Here is a 21,563-nt window from a genome sequence, read left to right on the forward strand (position 1 = left end):
CTGTAATCAACGTAATGAATATCGTAATATCTCTGACATGCTTCTTGCTGAGGTTCACATTCCAACTGATAGTCTTTGCTGTAAGGATGTACATTGCCACAACACAAATCATGCTCAGTGTATTTCTCAGTTTTATGATGATATTATTGATAGCTTGTATTCAGCAGGTCTTCAGATTTCACCATGTATTCGTGATAATGTTGATCATACTGTGACAGGGTGGAATGATTACCTCAAAGACATCTATTCTGTTGCTCGGGATGCATTTCTACTGTAGCGTAAAAGTGAAAAACCAACGAATGGGCCCCTTTTTGAATTCAAGCGTCGTACGCATGTGAGATTTAAATATGCTTTAAGAAGTTGCAGACGTAATGAGATGCAAATCAAAGCTGATGGTAATTGTAATGCATTTTGGCAGTCCATCCACAGAATTAATGCAAAGACTCTGCCTAGACCCAACACTGTTGAGGGCTGCAGTGGTGATGTCAATATCTCTAAAATGTGGCGGAACCATTTTAGTGATCTCTTAAATGTGGTGCACTCGGTTAGAGACAAAGAATTCGTGTTAAATAAGGTTGACGATTGCAACCTTGATCAAATGAGTTTTGTATCACCTAGTGCTGTTCGTAAAGCCATAGACAAGTAATAATAAGGAAATCTGCTGGTCCAGATTTTCTCTCATCTGAGCATTTTTTATATGCTAGTAATAAGTTAATTGTACTTTTGAGCATGTGTCTCACTTCAATGCTTATTCATAATGTATGTCCTCCTAGATTATCTGAAGTTTTGTTAGTGCCCATTGTTAAGGATAAGAACAAAAACGTAAGCGATAAGAACAATTATCGCCCGATTGCTCTGTCTTCTATTACTTCGAAAGTTTTTGAATTAGTCATTTTGAATAAGATTGAGTCGTTTCTTGGATCTTCACCTTACCAATTTGGTTTTAAAACTTGTCATTCTACTGATATGTGTATGTTTGTCCTGAAAGAGGTCATTAGCTATTATAGAAGTCATGGTAGCAATGTCATCGTTACTTTTATGGATGCTTCTAAAGCTTTCGATCGTGTGAATCACTGGTCATTATTCAAGAAGCTGATCAACCGTAATGTTCCTATTTGCTATGTGAGATACCTTTTAACCTGGTACAGAACGCAGGAAATCTCTGTTCGATGGGGCTCCTGTATTTCAACACATTTTACTGTTAAAACGGTTGTGCAGCAAGGTGGTGTATTGTCCCCAAAATTTTTCAATGTGTATATGGATCATCTTAGCCATAGATTGATTAATTCTAAGGTTGGTTGCAACATCGGTGGTATTTTTGTTAACCATCTGATGTATGCAGATGATATATGCAGATGATATATGTCTGATAAGCCCGTCAGTGAAATGTGAGATACCTTTTAACCTGGTACAGAACGCAGAAATCTCTGTTCGATGGGGCTCCTGTATTTCAACTCATTTTACTGTTTAAACGGTTTGCAGCAAGGTGGTGTATTGTCCCCAAAATTTTTCAATGTGTATATGGATCATCTTAGCCATAGATTGATTAATTCTAAGGTTGGTTGCAACATCGGTGGTATTTTTGTTAACCATCTGATGTATGCAGATGATATATGTCTGATAAGCCCGTCAGTGAAAGGAACTAAGATACTTTTAAATATATGTAGCAATAATGGCAATATTCATGATATTGTTTTCAATACAGAGAAAACTGTATGTATGTGTATAATTCTCAAGCGATGTATGATTGTACATATTTCGGCTGTTTATCTCAATGGAGTTAAACTGCGATTTGTTGAAAAGAAAAAACACCTGGGCTATCTGTTGACAAATACCTTCAGTGACAATTCTGATATCGAGCGTCAGAGGAGATCTTTTTATATCTCTGCTAACATGCTTTTGAAAAAATTTTCTAAGTGTTCTCAGAGTGGTAAATGTAAACTATTTAAAGCATATTGGAAATTTCAATCAGTCTTTGATTGTTTCTTAAGGTTTAACACGTTCACACCATGGAATATCCTATTCTCGATTGTTATTATTCAAGTTTTTACCAATAATTAATCAAACGTGTTACGCCATCTCCTATCACCTTCTCGTACGATCTTGAACAAACCGTCACCTGCTTCAGTTCAAATGTATAGAGGACGACAACGAGGACTGTTACAGCATGACAAACATGATATATTTACTATACTAAGGATACTTATCACAAACATAATATTGAATGTGTGTACATGTAAATAAACTGTAAACATATAAATTCCAAAGATTTGTACATAATTAGCTGTCACAATGCGCAAAACGCACCAAGAGGTCCCATTCTAACGTCCATGTTGTACCTGACACCACAGACAAATATATAACAGACTAGCAACGGGCATTGTTCAAGGTGTGAAGTGGTTACGTAAGCCATCCATGTATGCCTCGCTTCAGGAAGCTCTCGACTCTATTCTCCGAAGAGTGCCAACCATGCACCCTTCGGTAGTTTCCGGATTTTCGCTAATTTTTAAGCGAAAGTGTGTTCGGCAAAGTTCGTGCTGTTGTTGTCTTGTTGTGCTGAGCAAAATTGGCGTGCTGGCGAAAACTGGAAAGTTTTGAGCGTCGGGGAGGTGAGTTTTACCATTTTAAAAAATTCTCTCACCTTTTATGAATATATAATGAGCGCGTTTGAACCAAATTTGAAAGTCTTTTATTGATACTGTCAGATTTTACTCAATGATTTACGGTCAGTCATACCGTCTTTTACACGTTCATCAAGGAAGGACATGTATATGAAACTGCTGGCGTGTTATGTTTTGATTGGCGTGAAGCAGTGTTTCTGCCCTGAGAGCTCACAAAGTAACTCTGGTTGCTACGCGACTGGCAGCACGATGCCATCTCGTCGTATTTTTCGCATAATCTCGTGCAATTATCAACCACAAACAAAGTCTCTAAAAAGTTTAACACCTTTAAGCTCATTTTAATATGAAAAGGCCACAGTCTACCGAGACGACCATGGAACAAAAGGCATGCCGCGTTGCTAGTCTTTTCTATATTTGTCTGTGCTGACACTTAAACGTGTCTTCACTTATCAGCTACACCAAAAAATTAGAATGTAGTAATTTCAAGGCGTTCTCGAAAACTTAACATTAAAAAACTATATCACTTTGACATGGAGAGATTACATTGTTTATCGCATTTCTCACATTACATTTTAGAAGTAAATCATTTCAAAGCAGTGTCTACAAAAAGCCAGTTAAGAAGGCACACATTGCAAAGTTTGTCCAGTAGTTTATCGCATGACAGTATGGGTACGTAGTGCTCATGAAAAACCAGTTCCCTCTGATAAGAAAGAGAGAGAGAGAGAGAGAGAGAGAGAGAGAGAGAGAGAGAGAGAGAGGCTGCGAAAGATTATATTTAGCTATATCTTAATACTTCAAAAAAGAAAAATGATAACACATTCTTTCATACTAAAAATGTCATTTTGTGCATCGATATCAAAGTTAAATGCCTAAGATTACCTTTCTACCTTATTCTGACGTCATTATCTCATGATGTTATCTCGTCGATAGCTTTTTTTCCTGAGCTACTCGTAAATGTAAAGCATAGCAACGAATGTTACTGGAGAATAATTTTATCCACATTACTTTAGATCGTCATGGCGCTTCATCCAGTTTTTTCACAAGTTCATGTTGTTCTAGGTCAACACATGACGCGATAAAGCTCTTTCAATGTACGATTTAATCTTTTTTTTCAGATTACTTTTGATTGTCACACTGATTGATAAAGGTCTTGCCAGCACGTTTTAATAAAAAGATTAGCCAGGAGAGTTTAATAAGATGATTTGTGTGATGATTGCCTGAAAATGGCATATAAAACTATATTGTATTATTGTATTAAGGAATTTGATAAGTGACTGACACAAGATAAAGTTTATTATTGTACAATGTTTCGCTATACGACTTGAGCTTTATTGAAAACATGATTTGCGCAGTTCTTGAAGTACAACAGTGTATATTGTAAAGAAGCGAAAAAAAGTAATGGCTTGTATTTTTCGGGAAAACAGCAAGTCTACTAGTACCGGGTAAACACATATCTTAAATGATGGGCACCAGCTGGCGTAAATTACTATAAAAACGAAGAAGTAAACAAATTTAAAGCACTGAGGGCGCTCATGTCCAGAAACGAAAGTACAGATACTTTCTTTTTGTCAAAAGCGGCGGAGTCCCGATAGCAATATACGCTTCTCTCGTGAGCGCTAGATGACAGACCATTCGTTTTTTGAGAGCAATGCTAGGGTCAACAAATTTTTTCGGGCCAGAGAAATGTTTGTCGGGCCAGGGGGATTTTAGTATTCCACACCATATTTATAATAGGGGTGTTAAAAGGTGAATTCATTGAGCTGAGACACGAAAATCGATAGTTTTTAAACTACCCAAGACTGCATGAAAGAAAGTGAATTTACAGTCATCAGTAGAATGGCGGACTATTTATCGCTTGTGTAACCAAGGTTTAGTACCAAGTAAAAAACATGCGTGCGTACAGAACTGATAACAAAATCACAGTAAATCAATTCGTTTAAGGAAATTGAGGGCGCTGTTCTCTACAACGGTAGTTGTTCTCCTGCTAGAGTTGATGAATGACCTGGTCGTGAAAACAGTTATTTTGATTCTGAGCCTGTAGATATATTTATGTTACAAATCGTACGTAACAAACGTGTTCTTATTATACGATGCATTTTGTACCCATCAGTACTTCGAAATATCTGTTGTGTTCCCCTGCATGCTGAACGTCTCATATGTTACCTACCGGGGTTACCTACAGATACCGTTGAAAATAATGTCTAATGTGGAAACCTTGCGCAACATACCTTTGTGTACTGAATTCCAGGCTGCCAAATTTGTTCGCAAAGAGGTGGTGTAACTTCGCAGTCGAGGAAATTGAAGTGCCATCTAATTTTGTAATAAAGTCACACAAATACCGACAATACCGTACTTTTTTAAAAGGCTCAAGGTAGAATGCGCCTCGGGGACAGATGTGTACGGACTCTCACACTTAAGAGTACTGTTTTGGGCTACAATTTGTGCGGACTTACTTCGAAGCCCATAGCGTAAATTACGCTCTCATCGGCTTATTTCTGTGAAAATCGGAAATTGCCTTTTTCCTCTTAGTGTAAACACAGGGATGCAATGGCGGCCATTTTGAATTGCAAGTGTTGGTGAATATTCAGTTGTTTGCTTCTCTAGCACTAAATTGTACATGGTGACCCCTATTTTAATACTTGATTTCGGAAGGTAATGATTTAGTTTCCTTACAAAAGTTTGAGCAAAAGATTGTCTTTCCATTTCGGGAGCGTACTGCCTCAATATATCTTGGAATAGCAAAAGTCTTCGAGATCATTGTACAGATCCTGCAGCATTCTGGAAGTTGACGACGTTTTGCCAATTTGATGAACAAAGAAGGTTCCCCAATTATTGGGGTCACTTCGTTTGGGGAAAAAAGGCTGCAAAACTGAATGGGAAACCAACAATTTCAGATTTAGAGTCGGTTATTCCCTGCAGTTTCTGCAAAAATCTCCTGGTAAATTATAAAGGGACTTCGGCCCTTGGAGTATCTGTACTTATTTCATTTTAAATTTTGAACTTGTAAATAAATCATCAGAATTGTTGCAGTTGTGAAATCGACAGTGGCCGTAGGCATCAATCATCAATCATATTTGACGTCTGAAAATTAGGTATGGTGTGTAGGGAATGTAATACAAATATTTTTGAAGACGAGCCTAATCCTGATCTGTGACGCTCAACAACCGCAAATATTACTCTTCAACTTCTCTCCGAGACTGAAATATATGTAGAACACGCTTGGCTTTACTACAATTTAATATCATCCTGGAGGTTATGTATCCTTTATGTTATAATGAAAGGTAAATATATATTGTAGTTATACTGTGATACACTTTGATATATATTGCTCATCCAAAAAAAACAAAAAACAAAAACAAAAAACAACGCATCTGAGAATTCAACCATGGACTGCACCAAAAGATGTGAATAAAACAGTACGCTGTAGCCTTAATGTCATGTCTGTTTTCGCTTCCTTGGAAAGGAATCAGGTGCAAATCATCTTCCATTTGATTTTGAAGTCTAAAATATGTTCTTGGAGCTCTCATTTAAACGCCATGTGTACTTTTCAACAAATCTTTGAGTTATTTATTTACAAAACATTGTTTTTGCTATCAGCAATTACATGATTTATTAACACTTTGTAAATCAAAAGAAAATTCATAGTTTCACAGTTTTTCAAACTCTGTGAGCAGCATTCAGCTTGTTTTAGCTAATAACTGGTAAAGAAATTTGAAGATTATTTAAAGGATTTAGATATATAAAAGCAGTTTCCGACAACCATACCCCCTAATGACGTTTATACGTTTAGTAATTGAAATTTCGAGAATCAAAATAGAAGTAATATAAGAATTTATAGTCTTCTTCTGTAATAGTAAACAACAACTTTAGGTCTGCCAGCCTGTAAACCTAAGCCATATTTCGGTGTATTTCACATGCTGGGAACGTATAAACTAAATCCAAGTTTCCTGCAGGGATTGTTATTATCCTATAGGGTTTTACATTTTATAATAATTTCTTCACTGAAGTAACCTGTTCGTTCGCGCGTTTGTTTTTAGGTCAAGATTGTTATTTCCAATCATATTAATGTCGATGATATACAACAGTGTTCCCGATTGCATGGCTGTCTGTGGGATGTACAGTTGATTAACTTACCTAGCTTAGAGACATTCTGTAGATGTAACGGGGCAAGCTGGTTCTCAACGCTCCCTCTGAATATTGCATGGAAATATTTCAAAAATGGTGGTAGTAATGTCTTGCACTCTTGCCAGCTAATAGGTCATGTATTGTACAAAAATTCGTCGATTGAATGTTTGCCGTGTTTGTAGAATAAAATTTGTTCTATAATCCTCCTGTAGCCATTTAATTGGCTTCTAAATGATTGTATACAATAATTCAAATATTTTCGATTTTAATTTCAAATTCTAGAGTTATATTATTATTTGGTAGTTTTTGTATGACATGGTAAATGCGAATCTTTGATTTCGAGAGGCAACAACTACAAATATCAGTCCATAGCAAAAAGTAACTTTGCCAGAACATGTTCGTTTATGTGATTTCTTCGATTTCTTCGCTTTTGATGAATGTATAGTCCATCCTCTCTCACAGAGTATGTTTTACTTACTCAGGAACTCAAACAATTAACAATATGTAAGTTCCAACGCCAAGCTTGAGCGTGATATCCTAATACACATTACGAACACAAAGCAAATAGCCAGACTACAGAACGCTGCGTTTGTACAGAGACTATTTTACAGTATTTTATTAAAGTATAACTTAAGGATGTGCCTGTCAGGCGCTAAAATTCTGAAAGAAATTGCCTTTCATTTAAAATTACGCAATTTCAACAAAGGACATTGAAGTTTCTTCATAAAACGAAATGAAAATAGCAGATTTCGCATTACATTATTGATATGTAAAAATGTGAAAATGTACAATACAAAATTTACAATGTTCTATCGATCATGTACTCACTGTAAGCGTTTACTTAACATCTTGCAAACTGAAGATTATTTCTTGCTATCGAAAAATTTTAAGCCAGTTTGTGCCGCTTTGATAACCTAAGAAAAACTTTGTCATTACCAAATACGACTTTACTAACACCGCCACCATCATAATCATCAAAAGAATTTTTCCTATCCGCATGGTTTTTGCTATTCTTAGCTGAGTCAATAAATGATGTTTGTTTCGGTTAATGACCTGGTAAGTCACAGTCGGTCAATAAGTTATGTCTGACTGGCGGTCGGTCTTTATGGCATACCCTCTGATGATTTTGTGAAGCATAACTATCAGGACTAAGCCGATATTACTTGTGTTTTTTTCACAAGTATTCAAAGTGGAGCTAGCTTACGCTTTCATTGGCATCGGCATTCAATCAGGAGGGTTTTGTTCTGCATCTCGTTCATAAAGCCCCGAAGCCAGAAAGCCTCTCCTTGCCATGGAGATCTTGTATATTTTCATTACAGCTAGGACTATTTATCGAGACCATCATTACATGCTCAGATGTGTTACTCTAACCGTTTCAACTTACTATTCCGTAACGTTCCAATGAAATCGTGCTTCCTTAAGTGGAAGGTCGTCTGTTCTTCTTTCATAAAACTCTTTGTCATGCAAACAATTAAAGTCATCATTAGCTATGCAAGTACTTCTCATACCATTTATTTTTCAGCCACATTTCTGAGTATCTATTTCTTTATACCTTTGTCTTGCTGTCTCAGAACTCTTTTTATGATGTATATTACATTATCTCTTTGAGTTCTTCGTCAGATTTTCCACTAATTACAACTGCCCGCCTCCGGCCAGATTAGTGTTACACTCATCTAACTTCCCCCAACCTGCTTATCCTTCTCTGCCACAGCGGTGTTTCATATAGTTTTCTGTCCATAAGTCAGTCTGAGGCCTGTCAGACCGAGGCCTGTTTGTGTCTGTGTGTATGGCGGCTATATTCCACCTCTGTCTCGTACTATCTCTGCCTGGTGTTTGTATTTCCGCTGTCACGTGCTCCCTGCCTTTGAGTCTATCTGTTCGCCTGTTGGTCTCTCATTCTGTCTTCCTTTCTCTAGATAAAGGACTGTTACAGAATAACAAGCATAACATCTTCATGAAACAGTGTTCACTTTAACAAATACAACAGAACACCTGGGGCCACATCCAAAGGCATTTGCGTGATTAGTTTCTGGTCATGTCGCCATCTGTTGTTGCTCTTCTGGTTCCAAGACTAGGTAGACAGCACAGTCAGTATGTACACGATGCAATCTCGCCAGTGAAACAGATCTTGTGAACTGATAGCCCTGTAATAACCTTTCATAATGATTGGACTACATTCTACAAAAACGCTGCCGAAATATACCGCCAGGGAGCGCCTATTCTAAGAACAGCTATGTATGTAAACCATGATATTGCCATAATTCAGGGAGAAGAAATCGTGTTTTACAGATTTATGTTACCTTACGAAGAAAACGAGTGCTTACAGAGGACGAAAATTAGTCTTTCTAATAAAAAGTTACTTGCCTTATCAATTCATCATACAAGTATATTAAAAGTACCAAAAACTGATCCCACAGCGCTCTATTTTTGCAGCGTTTTTTTTTCCTACAGTCAGTACTTAATGTTAATTCAAATAACCCTTGCTAGTATAGAGAAGCTCATCTACCTATCATGTACATAGGCCAGTAAATGCAGTTGAAAATGGCAAAAAACAAGGGGAAAATCAACCGCGATAGCCTGTCGATACCCAGGGCTTTATTTTTGAGTTTCAGTCCTTCCCCGTAGAGGGTGTCGGCCAAGTTACCATCAGGCGTCCGCTGATAGGCCAACGCTGTAGCAAACTTATAGCTTCCAGAGCGCGAACGTCTCGTCGATGAATGTTGGCGTACATATGTACCGGGACTTCTGGGTATTTTCTCCTCGCAATCCACATCGCTCATGCTTGAAGTCTTAGTGATCCAGTTTGTACTTGTTGGATCCTGGAGAGAGGAAAACAATGAGACACCAATCAATGAAAATATATTTAAATATGTACAACCTCTAACTCTCCTGGTATTAGAGTAAATATGCTGCCTTTAAGATGGAACGCGCCTCGCGGACAGACATTCAGACTCTCAAGCTTTCACAATTCCTTTCTGAGCTACTACTTGAGGGGGCTCATTTTAAAGCTTATGGAATATTAAAAACAAAATTAATCACTGTCTTAGTTTTTTCGAAAAATATACTTTTCCCCGTAAAGTTGACACACGGATGGCGGCCATATTGAATTTCTTATAGCGGTAAATGTTACATGTAAGTGATTTGTTTCTGTAGTACTAAACTATTCAAGGTGATCCCCTTGTTTTTATTCTTGATTAATTTTTGAAAAAGATTGATTGAAAGGTTCCTTGAGGAACGATTTAGCAAAAGTTTAAGTCTTTCACTTTCGAGGCGCATACTATCTTATAGAAAATTAAACAATTGTCATATTATTTTTACGAGTTAAAATTACTTCCCCAGATATTTTCTTCCGCACCATCAGTAAGGAATCCCGATGAGAATATCAAGAAATCCCCAAAAATATCGATAAAACACTTTTTTTATCGATAAATCCTTTTATGTCTCAATAAAAAAGTACAACGTCTGCCAGTTTGTATTTCACGGACTTTGATTGCGATTAAAACAGGAACTTAGTAAAAGAGTAAAGTTACTAAAGAATAAGGGGTTGAGTTTACTGATCGGTGAATCACGAACGAAAATGAAAGACAACATTTTGTTCATGTATTTAATTTGTTTTGTTGAATGGTAATGGCCTTTGATGAACAAACAAGAAGCACAGTGCCCGCAGGCGAAATCATTGTCACTGTGTTAGTTTGAGAGAAACTGTGCCAATTTTATGTTCGAGCTTTATCAGTATATATCGAGGAGGAAACACTGGATTATTTGTACACATATAGACATCATTCATTATTGTGAGTGATTGTATAGCCTCATTGATGACGTCAGCTCCTCAGGTTTGATTGAAAGGTGCGTTTCTGTAAAACAAACTTACATTTGATTAAATTCTTCAAATGTTTATTGCTTGAGTTTGTTTTACTGTATAATTCCATCCGAGTTTTTCCTTTACAAGTTTATTTCATGTAAGACTTGTTTAATTGGCAAATACAGTCTTGCTGTATTCGCAATTATGGATTCGGTTTACTGTCAAATGTGATTTCATTCGTGACGCATTTAACTAGACAGTATTGTTCGCTGTAGTTGAATCAGGAACTGAAGAGATACTTCCAATACATTCCCACAAAGAAAGATCACTTTTACAATGCTAAAAATCCATCTCAGCGGAAATATATAAGATAATGACTTATTGAAAGTTATACCTGCTCAATGGCAAAATCTTTCTTCAACTGAATAAATAACTGCCCAAAGTTCCATGACTTACCAAGCAGTAAAGCTCATTGGTAAGTACCTTACATGGTGTTTAACCGAAAAACGACATTTGGACATAATAAAAATAATATTTTAAAGTTTTCCATCAAGTTTAATCGGGAATGAAATGTTTTATCATGTTTTGTTTCCTATTCCTCTCATTTCCTCTCTTGGAGAGGGGATTAGGGTACAACAAAGTAAGAGTTCCATTAATTTAACGAATGCAAAACATCTACCATATTCCTGAGTAACTGAAAGATTGAAGATGTCCAAAATGTTACTATCTTATGTTTGTGGAGATCCTACCATAGCTGCCAAACGAACACAAACGCAAACAAAGCGACAAATAAAATCAAACACATTCAAGGGCACACTCTATTTTTATCGTTGATATTAACTTACTGTTTCTCTGCTGGTTGATTCTCTCGATTCTAGGTCCTTGTCTCTCTCTTGGTCCCTGAAAAACTTGCTGAGATTCTGTCGGTCGTTGCCTAATGCGTTGAGGTAATTAACCAGGGCGAATTCCACCAGAGCTGAGAAGACGAAAACGAGGCAGGCAGCCATCCAGATATCTATTGCCTAAATGACAACAACATAAAATCATGACAGATGTTTAACTCTTGACAAAAACCTAATAATGGTCTCTTATAAATTTATGTAAAAACATCTGTATGGACATTTCTCAAGTGCGTTTAGTGATACTCTATTTGGTGCTGTTTTTATTGTTTTAGGTCAGCAGACAATACGCAATTTGTTTAAATTTATATAATTCTCACTAAGTTTTGCAAGAATTTTAAAACATGCATATTTTAAAAAACCCGAATGTCACATTTCTTTTCCTATTACATAAAGCTAATGTAACGAAAAGTTAGAGAAAACTTTTCAAAAATATATTTGTAAATTCAAGATTTCTGTCTGAAATCTCCTTTCTTTAATATTTTAGCCATATTAAGTTGCCTTATTTCTCCATATACAGATATGGCATCTTAACAATGAGTAGTACTACCTTAGCGTAGGCAACTTTTGGCAGCTCCGACCTGACTCCTGACCCCTGCGTTGTTAACGTCAGGACGGTGGTGATCCCAAGGGCGACACGCGCAGGCGCAGCAGCGACATCTATCCAAAACGAGACCCATGACAGCACGACCAATAGAACACTGGGTATGTATGTTTGCAGGATGTAAAACCCAAGCTGACGTGTCAGAGTAAATTGGACATTAACATGGCCAAAATAACCTGATTGAAAAACAAGAATGATATTCCAATACGTTACAGTTGAAATTAATACGCAAAGACATTCAAAATCGCATAACACGCAAGCAGCATGAAAAACAAGATGCTTGCATACACCTTTTAAAGGGAGAGTTATTAATAACAACACTATGAATAGTTTTAAGACATGTCCTTCAAAAGGCGAAAGCCCTCGTTTATACGTTCTAGGCATTTGGTTTGTTCCGTTTCTATCGTTATCTCCTTCCCTTCCTCCTCCGGAATGCCTATCTTAACCATCACGATCATCACCATCATCATCATCATCATCATCATCATCATCATCATCATCATCATCATCATCATCATCATCATCATCATCATCGTTGCAATCACTGGAATCAATACCTGTCGTGTAATCTTGAATAGCTGTTTCCATCTGAATCTCGTCTTCCAGTGTATACTGCGCCAACTTCAAGTCTTTGTCCCATCGAACGGCATTCTCAGGGTACCAGGCAAGCTCTAAGTCTTTGGTCGTGTATCCGTCTACAAAATATTACAATCATTAATCTACATATCTTCCACGTAAAGCTTTACTTTATAGGTTTGTGGTAGTTCATTTTGATCATTTAAATTTGTCAGGCGTTTTCTGTAATCTCTATCAGCACATCGTCTTTTATTTTTCTCTGTATTGATGTAAAGAGATGATCGTCGTCTACTCTTTAATGTTAATTGAATTCCATAGAATTTCGTTAATTAATTTTAAAATTTTAAACTTATACTGTCCAAAGTGTATCTACCATTGTTTGTAATGATGAAGCTTGAATTGTCAACTCTAGCTTTTTGGGAAAGGTTAAGGTAAGGGAGAAAAGTTGAAATAAATATTGGGCTTTGTACCGTTTTTTGTTGCACAGTGAAGGAAAAGCTTACGAACAACCATAAAATATGTACATACAACACTTTTAAAATTGTTGTGACCTACATGGCTCAATTTGGATTCCACATATTTGTTTGTCCATCGGGAATTCTTCCAGGCTCATGTGACATGCCAGCGTGAGACTCAATCTGAGTGGAAAAAATTGCAGTGGTGCATAATATATGAGTGCTCTCATCTCTGTGAATTTACTTTGGGTCTACAGAGAAAGCCGTGCGAGAGCATGGCAATATCACATTGATTTTGCAGATCCGTAACAAAGCCTTTACTAGGTGACATAAGAGTGTATATCTATAACATATTTTGCAATGCAGTGCATTTTGCAATTGTATCTGGATTCCGTTTCGGAAGTATCTTCAATTTACGGATGGTATATCGAAATGGGCATTAAACATAGAAATTTTCTTCCCATAATTCTTAAACCAGGCGACTTTAAAGTTTGAACTCTTTTCAGCTATAGAGATTTCAGATCGACAATATAAATTGAATGGACGCTCCGAATGGACAACTTTCGAGGTAGAATCTATTTTTTTTTATAATATATACTTATCCTTGCTTGTATACATGTATGGCAAAGTAGAACTTGAACATGCCCTGGGCCAGAAAGAAACTCATTACGTGTTTTGTGTGAACTGAAAGAGACGTGATTGATGTGGCCAGCTTTGTCAGCATTTTTAAAGTGAATAATGAAGTAGCGATAATTATATTGATCATACCCTGTCGAAAAAACTAAATTCACAAGTCTTAGACAAGTCAAAAACGAGAAAACTAAATTCACAAATCTTAGACAAGTCAAAAACATATGGGTCTTTTATTTTCCCGATTTGTGTTTTCCTGCCTTTTGTTCAGTCAATTTTTTACTATACTGCAAGAATTTTTGAAAAAGAACATTTCTCTTTTATGTTAGTCTTCTGAGTCAGCAAGCCCATGTAACCATGCTAGTGATTTCATTATTGATGTTGTGGTTCTACTAAAATCTGATAACGCTCCGAGGAAATATCTCTTGATTCTTTACTCATCTATACTACAAGGAATGTCATTGTCTGAAAGCTTATTTGTATCGAGATCTGACAACTTGATAGCGACAGTTCCTCGTTCTGTTGTCTGAAATGGCGCTAGCAGATCTGTTTGCAGATGTTCAGGATGGCCTGGCTACTTCATAACATCGCTAATTTGCCATGAAAAGCTGTTTGATCGGGTGAATGAGAGCAATACATTTGATAGAAGTCCTTAATGGAAGACACGGAGCTCTTTAAATGAGGATGGATTTTTCAAATTGCTGTGCGGGATGTCGTCATCAGGAAGACTGCAATTAGTTGAAGATCGAAGGTCAATGTAATTGAGGGTAGCGGGTGTTTCTGTATTAAGATGTATGGCTAGGTGATTCATTTAGAACGCCCTCTAGAGGTCTGTCAACGATATAACAATCAATGACACAGGTATGGATGCAAGACCTCATCAAACAACCGAGGCGAGATCTCAAGGAGTAGGTTAACTAACGCAACAAATTTGTTTAATTTTTTCGATAATTGCGATGTGTATTTTGTGGAACGAGTAAACGACTTAACCTGTAAATTACTGCGGTTCATAACAGGGCTCGCAATCAGTGGTTCCATACAGCCAGATTGATCCATCGTTAGCGTTGAATCACGCGGACATCAGCTTAAGATCTGTTGAGCATATTACCAGGGGGGTCGCCAACCACATGGTTGGTTTGAAAACGCTAATGCAATTTCTGCTGGTAATTTAAAAAGCAAATCCCCGGCAGACAATACCAAAGTATCTTAATCCCCTCGTGCTCCGTGTTCGTGATCTAAGCTTTTAGAATTGAAGGTGACTCGGAAACATTGCTTGTCTTCTTGAACTCTCTTAAGTGAAGCAATCCGAAACTTCGAAGTAAACACTATCTGAATACACCACACTGCATTTCGTATTCTAGATAATAAAGTACCGTTACACAAAGTATATGTTTATGTCACCCAAATAATAATTCCGTTTACAAAGTTTTTCCATGGTACACAGATTCATGATTGCTGATCCAATCGGTTTATCCATGAAGTGTCGAAATTAGTATAGACTTTATTTTTAGAATTATATAATCGAAGATACAAGCACTTTGTCTTATACTAATTTTGTGCATTATTCAAATGTCGATGACGCAGCTATTTTGCAGAAACAATTAATAGAATTATTAAACAATTATTATAATACAGTCAGACGATTCAACCCGTAATTTTGACATATCACTTGTGCAAAGTCAATGATGGTTATCATCTTTCAAGAAACTGGTCACCTGCACCTGAGATAGCTTCATCGATTTTCAGATCGGCCATACAAACAGGTGCGCCGCCAAATTGTCTGGGTATCACTGATATAAGCACACAACGAAAATGGCCAACAGCCTTTTTCTTTCAATGTATGCACATATTGCAGCGAGGTGCTACACATACCGTACACTATACAGAATCAGGCCATCCGAGTGAATCCGAAAAAAGACGTTATCTTTTGTGACCGTGTGGAAGTGGGCGCTTTTCACGTTGACGAAAAATAAGTCCGGAACCCAAAACCGCTCCCGTATGTTGTCAGTAACAACAATTGTCTCAGTATCGTTGTACTGGAGTCGTTCGTCGTACCAGTGCTGTCGGAAATACATTGTTACGGCGTAGTCCTGTCCACAAAAGAAAAAAACAACCACATATATTTTATGGTTGGATCACGGTTACTCTACCCCATCCGTATGGTAGAGTAACCGTGGTTGGATTAAATGGAAACATGATTGCATTGATGTAGTTTGTCGCCATTGAGTCAGGTGAGCATAGTTTTTTTTTTTACCTGTTTACATGGAAATCGAATGGCGTTATGCCGTTATGGTTATGGCACGCATGCTCGATAATTATGTCAGATTACCTGAAGCGAAGGTATGTGAGGAAATCTAGACCACGTCCTTTTCATGGTAAAATCCAGTGCTTGTTTGATGATGATTTTTATGATGAATAAAGCAAGTATATCGCCTAACATCATATTCAAGAGAAATGCAGTAAAAATTTGGTCAAGTATTGTTCAGTCGTATAGTATGTTCATTCATATTACCCTTTTATCAAGTATGAAAATCTTAACGAATACATTCTACAATCTAACGAATACATTCTACAAACTTACCATGGTCGTTTCCCTTATTGAATCGAAACTCGTGATGAACATGTCCACGTACACTTTGACATTCCTCCCTACAACGAATCAGAGCAAAATGTACTGTTTGACACTGTTTAGATATTGAGTGGCAATCTTGCTACAGGGACCATGGTCGAACGGATTGCTGCAGTCCTGCTTTGGAAAAACTTAAGTCCACATGCGATATTACCTAGAACTATTGTCTTCCAGCCCCGTCCTCGGAATAAAGTTTACTGTGAGATGTGGGCGAAAGGTTTGCAAGACAGAAACATTTCTTAACACTTGCGGGCTAACTAAACCAAAGGGTCTTTGTACTGACTGATAGATTTACCACTGACGCCTATACCTCTATTGATATAATCCAAAAAAAATGTTTTAATCATTAATGAAGTACGCGCCTCGGAGATATATATTTGGACTCTCAAGTTTATCCAATAATTTTCAGGTCTACATTTGTGGGGGCTTACTTTCAAGCTCTTCGAAAATAAAAATAAAAATTGCCAATGGAGTTAAAACAGGGATGGCGGCCAATATGAATTTCAAGTATGGGTATACTAAATGTTTGGTAATTTGTTTCTCTAGTTTCAAACTTTGTACGGTGACCCTGATTTTTATTCTTGATTTGGTAGGAGAATGATTTAAAGTATCATTCTGAAAAGTTTTGGCAAAAGTTCAAGTCTTTTACTTACGAGGCTCACACTACCTTAAATGCCATATTTTTGTGACAAAAAAACCTTTTTCACACGAAACGTAGTGAAGATTGTTTGAGAAAACTTCTAAATAAACGTGATGGCTTTGATTTTGAAGATGTTCAGTTTCTTACCCTTATTGCAAGCCTCAACAATATTTACAGTCAGTGCCCGGAGAGTCTATTAGAACCAAGATTCTTAAAATATACCAACCCTCTCATGATGGTTCTTGCCTAAGAAATTGCCCTGCCTAAATCTCGAGGTTTTACATCGCAAGTAGCTGCATATGGTGACGAATATTTTTCAATATTCTTTCCAGACTATCTCGTAATTAAGATACCTAATTTCAATGCATCTGTTTCAAAACTTACGAGAGCTTTTTATCCTTGTGGTGACGCTACCCCTATTACTACATAAATGATACGACCATCTTCCAAATCATTGCACATCCCCAAACGCCCAAACTCACCCATGCATTTCTGCTCATTCTCTGAGTAGTTATAAGAGATGCGTATTTTGTTAATATTGATTTACTATCGAGCATATAAAGAACAATAATATGTAAAGAATACATTTTCTAGTTTTATTTACCAGTTTGATGAAGCCTGAGCTGGACTTTTAGGAATGGAAACAGCAAAATGCATAAAATGCTTTAAAACCGCTAGTGCGGCTCTATTTGTTCGGTTGACGCTATTTTGGTCTTCTTCAGAAACTGACTCATACTTTTAAGAAAACGCCCCGTAAGTGGTTATAAAATATCATTGATGTCATTGATGTAGATTGGGACTTTTGACAAGCCCCATTACCGATATCAAATATCAAGAAATCCATTAACGTCGCCCAATAAAATCAAGTGAGGCTCGACATGATAGACGTTTGTTGTTACTTTCAGAAATATTGGCATAATAGAGAGACCATTTGTGACTTTTTGACTTTTCAGAATATTTTTAGTCGATGTGCTACATATTTCCCGAGGCTTTTCTGAAATGATCGGACTTAGTGAGTCGTAGCAGACTGCAGATGAACAGATAGTCACTAAATTCGGTAAAATCTTGGCCTAATTGGAACCCACAACGTACGGTACTAGTCACTCAGCGAAGTCATCAGCAGTTAAAACCGTTCGGCATATCCCCGGTGCAATGGCACAGATTATTCGGCTTTCGAATCATGGGATGTTTGTTCATAACCACTCAAATACGTCATGTTTCAGCGCAGAAACATTACCTTATTAGCCTGCCAACATGTCTAGAAGACATTAAAAGATCAAAAACGAATGCCTTGCATCGAAATCAAAATACCTTTAATGTAAATCACAGAAAACACCAATGTGACATCTGAGATCTTAAGGCCTGTAGGAAGCTCCCCTAATAAATGCTGCAATGTACAATATAGCAAGACGGAAGACACGGTGTGTTCATCGTAATGTATAGGCACGGTGCATGAAGTCAAATTAGTTTAAGGAATAAAAATCCTGCAGGGACCATAACACTGTAACATGATAAATGCAGGAAATTAAAAACCTGTTCCCGGGGTAGAAAAGTATAGTTTTGGCTCAGACAACGACTTTGGCGATGAGAATTTGAGAGACAAAAACAGTGAAATATAAATGATGAGCTTGGGGACAGGTAAAACAGAGGCCTACTCACCGTTGGCATTCGGTCTTGTTCTTTTATCGTACGTCTCCATCAGCGAGTCGATTATCACCGTCTGCTCGACCAAACTTTCATTTCCCGGACTGCAACAAAAAGTGAAGACGAAGATTTTAGTGAATTGAAACGGCAAAAGTTTAGATAAGTGTAGGAGACTCTTGCGTATGTAAGCGTATAAGCTAAGTGTACGTAATAATCAATTTTACAAGGCTGGTTTTTATAAAACAACTGCAACAATACCGAGTAGCAAAAACAAAAGTGATCATTACAACAACGGTAATGATTAAGCGCAATGGGGTTTATCTTCAAAAAGGGCTGGTATTCTTGTATTGTATGATGGAGACCTATAATCGTAAAAGTACAGTAGGGGTCGAGTCCATCTGTTGAGCTGCACACATAGGATATTTTGTAAATTTTCATGCAGATGACCATTTGCTTTTGTGTTTCTTATCGAAGAAAGGTCTCTCTTATATATTCACAACTTTCTTATCCCTAACTATGACATTAAAACGGGTCTTTTTTAATAACGAGAACATATGTCATTGAGTGATATTTCTAAATTCTCTTTTAAGTCGTGACTGATAGCTAGTTCAGATCTAATCTTTTCGGGATTTGATTAAATATTGGATGATCGAACACAGGATTCGCCGGATTAGAGAGCAACACTTTTAAGAGGAGAATGTATTATTGTTCAGTTAATTATCCAAAAACGATAGCATCGACCGACGTGATATGAATATACAATTCCATAACGGTGTATCGTCGAGATTTGTAATTCTCCCGCCACTGGAATTCATCTTTCATTATTATGATAGTGATAGATTGTATAATATCATTACTTTATTTCATCAGAAGTGTACAACTCATCAAGGTTCCTAAACCCTATTCATCAATAACTGCATGCTCTGCATAAGAAAATAACTTGCATAATATAACTTATATCAATGCAGCAGGTATAAGTGTTATCCGCAGACATACATGTACTTTCAAGGAGACGCGACGCTCAAGTGAAAACGGCTCGCGCCATCGGCATCTATCAAAAGTCTGAGGACATGATTTTATTATTGAATACCTGTCTGTATTTTATCGTGGAAGACGATCTCTGCTAGAAATACAACTTAACCGAGAAGATAAGAAGCAGACTGTAAATAATATTGATCATGTGTTACCGAAAAGTCATAAAATAGAAATATTAAAACCATAGTGAAACTGCAATGGAATCATCTTCATCATATAAAGATAAGACTGACCCTTTGGCTGGCAGGATTGTGTGATAATCCAAAACGCTCTTAAACATGTATCACGGTTTTCTTGGTATGAACGACACATTTCAATGTAGTTTACGCAACCTTGGATCCCGCTTAGTCATGTACCAATCATGTGTGTACAACGCTATCAAGAATCTCCTTCCGTCAGTATTTTTGACGTCAAACAACTGATCGATTCATGGATTGTTTCTTTTTTTATTTTATTTTAAAGGGAGAATTATGCAGAAAAATTGCTGGAGCCGCCCACGTTTATTGATCATTTCTTGGTTATTTCTGTCCCGCGACGTTCATTTTCAAACACCTGATAAAGGTTAAAAAGTGAAAGAGACACATAAAAATGAGTTTTGAAAGCAACAATCTTTTCATTGGAATCATTATTATTTCGATGTAAGTGCACTATTCTTTCAGTGTTTCCCAGGATAGTAACTTGCACGTTTATTTCAACACATGTTGTATTTGCTTTGCACGTTGCAATTCGCCCGAAAGACACAATCAAACCTAACCAAATTTGAAATTGCTGCGCAGTGCTATATTGTTGCCTTAGGCAAGTACATATAGGAATGGCTACATTTCAAAGTAACTTTCTGGAAGGTTCAACAGTTAAAGTACATTAGTGTTCGATCTTAGAAATGGTCGCGTAATTACTAAATCGAGTCGCACAAAAGACCAATGCGAAAGATTGTTGAAATAACACAAACACGTAAAATTACATCGGCATATCTCTTTGCCGCTGCCATAAACGTGCATATATAGAGTTCCTCCAAGATAGTTTGCTGTAATATACGAATGTTCCTTCAGCTGAGCGCGTTCCTTCCTTCCTTCCTTCCTCCCTTCCAGGCGAGTTCCCCCCCAATGCATACTAGTCTGTTTTAATGAAATGCCTCAGATGTATATCAGTGCATTAGGTGGTAATTCGTTGACTCCTCAAATAATGAGAAAAAGATTATTTTAATGGTTTGGTAAAAGCTTAAAGCGAAATAAGAATTGTTCCATATATGTATCAAAGTTGCCTTCAAATATTATGAATATTGTCGACTGCTTTGTCTTCGGGAGAGAAGGAAGCAATACTCCTACAGATGTTTGCCTTCTCACAACCAAGTATCAAAACAACTGCAGAATCTGATATACTTTCCGACGTTGACGCAAAAAGAACTTGAATATATCGATCACGTTTCTTAGAATTGTTCAACATCCATCTCATTTGAAAACTATTACTCTTTACATGATAAGACAGATGTGCGGTTCACAATGCCTCTGAGCATTGTATACGCGTAGGATGTCGTGATACAAAGGCACAATTGTAACAGCTGTAAGCGTAAATTTGTTTGCAACCGACATTATTCTTTCAGTTTTCGCCTAAAATTGTTTAACCATGTCTCAAAAATTGTTTGTCGTGCAGTCGGGAGCAGTAATAAAGCCAAACAAAGGGATCAAAAAAAAGAAAAATTTCATGACAGGGCTGAGCTACTCGGCTACCAAGAACTCGGCTAAATCAATATGTAAGTCAAACGCTGACCAACACGGTCTCTGAAATATCTCGACGTTATCGATCTGTGTTTGACAAAGACAACAACAGAAATTGACCACTTTCCCTCCATGTTAGTCCATCGTTAGCAGGTCATAAGGACGGCATAGCATATCCCATAATACGT

The 21,563-nt window shown here is 37.1% G+C and overlaps 1 protein-coding gene across 1 annotated transcript in view; it reads right to left on the minus strand.

Annotated features, from left to right (window-relative positions):
* Window positions 1-7,251: 7,251 nt before the first annotated feature.
* Window positions 7,252-21,563, minus strand: part of LOC139115498 (glycine receptor subunit alpha-4-like) — a 59,362-nt gene continuing 45,050 nt past the window's right edge. The window contains exons 2-9 of the mRNA XM_070677635.1: window positions 18,641-18,729; window positions 16,294-16,361; window positions 15,585-15,802; window positions 13,183-13,265; window positions 12,609-12,746; window positions 11,998-12,227; window positions 11,394-11,570; window positions 7,252-9,565 (exon numbers count right to left, since the gene is read on the minus strand). Coding sequence (XP_070533736.1) covers window positions 9,245-9,565; window positions 11,394-11,570; window positions 11,998-12,227; window positions 12,609-12,746; window positions 13,183-13,265; window positions 15,585-15,802; window positions 16,294-16,361; window positions 18,641-18,729 — 1,324 coding nt within the window. The 3' untranslated portion in view covers window positions 7,252-9,244. The remainder of the gene's footprint in view (window positions 9,566-11,393; window positions 11,571-11,997; window positions 12,228-12,608; window positions 12,747-13,182; window positions 13,266-15,584; window positions 15,803-16,293; window positions 16,362-18,640; window positions 18,730-21,563) is intronic.

This window comes from Ptychodera flava, chromosome 17, assembly GCF_041260155.1.
Source record: "Ptychodera flava strain L36383 chromosome 17, AS_Pfla_20210202, whole genome shotgun sequence".
NCBI classification, from domain to species: domain Eukaryota; kingdom Metazoa; phylum Hemichordata; class Enteropneusta; family Ptychoderidae; genus Ptychodera; species Ptychodera flava.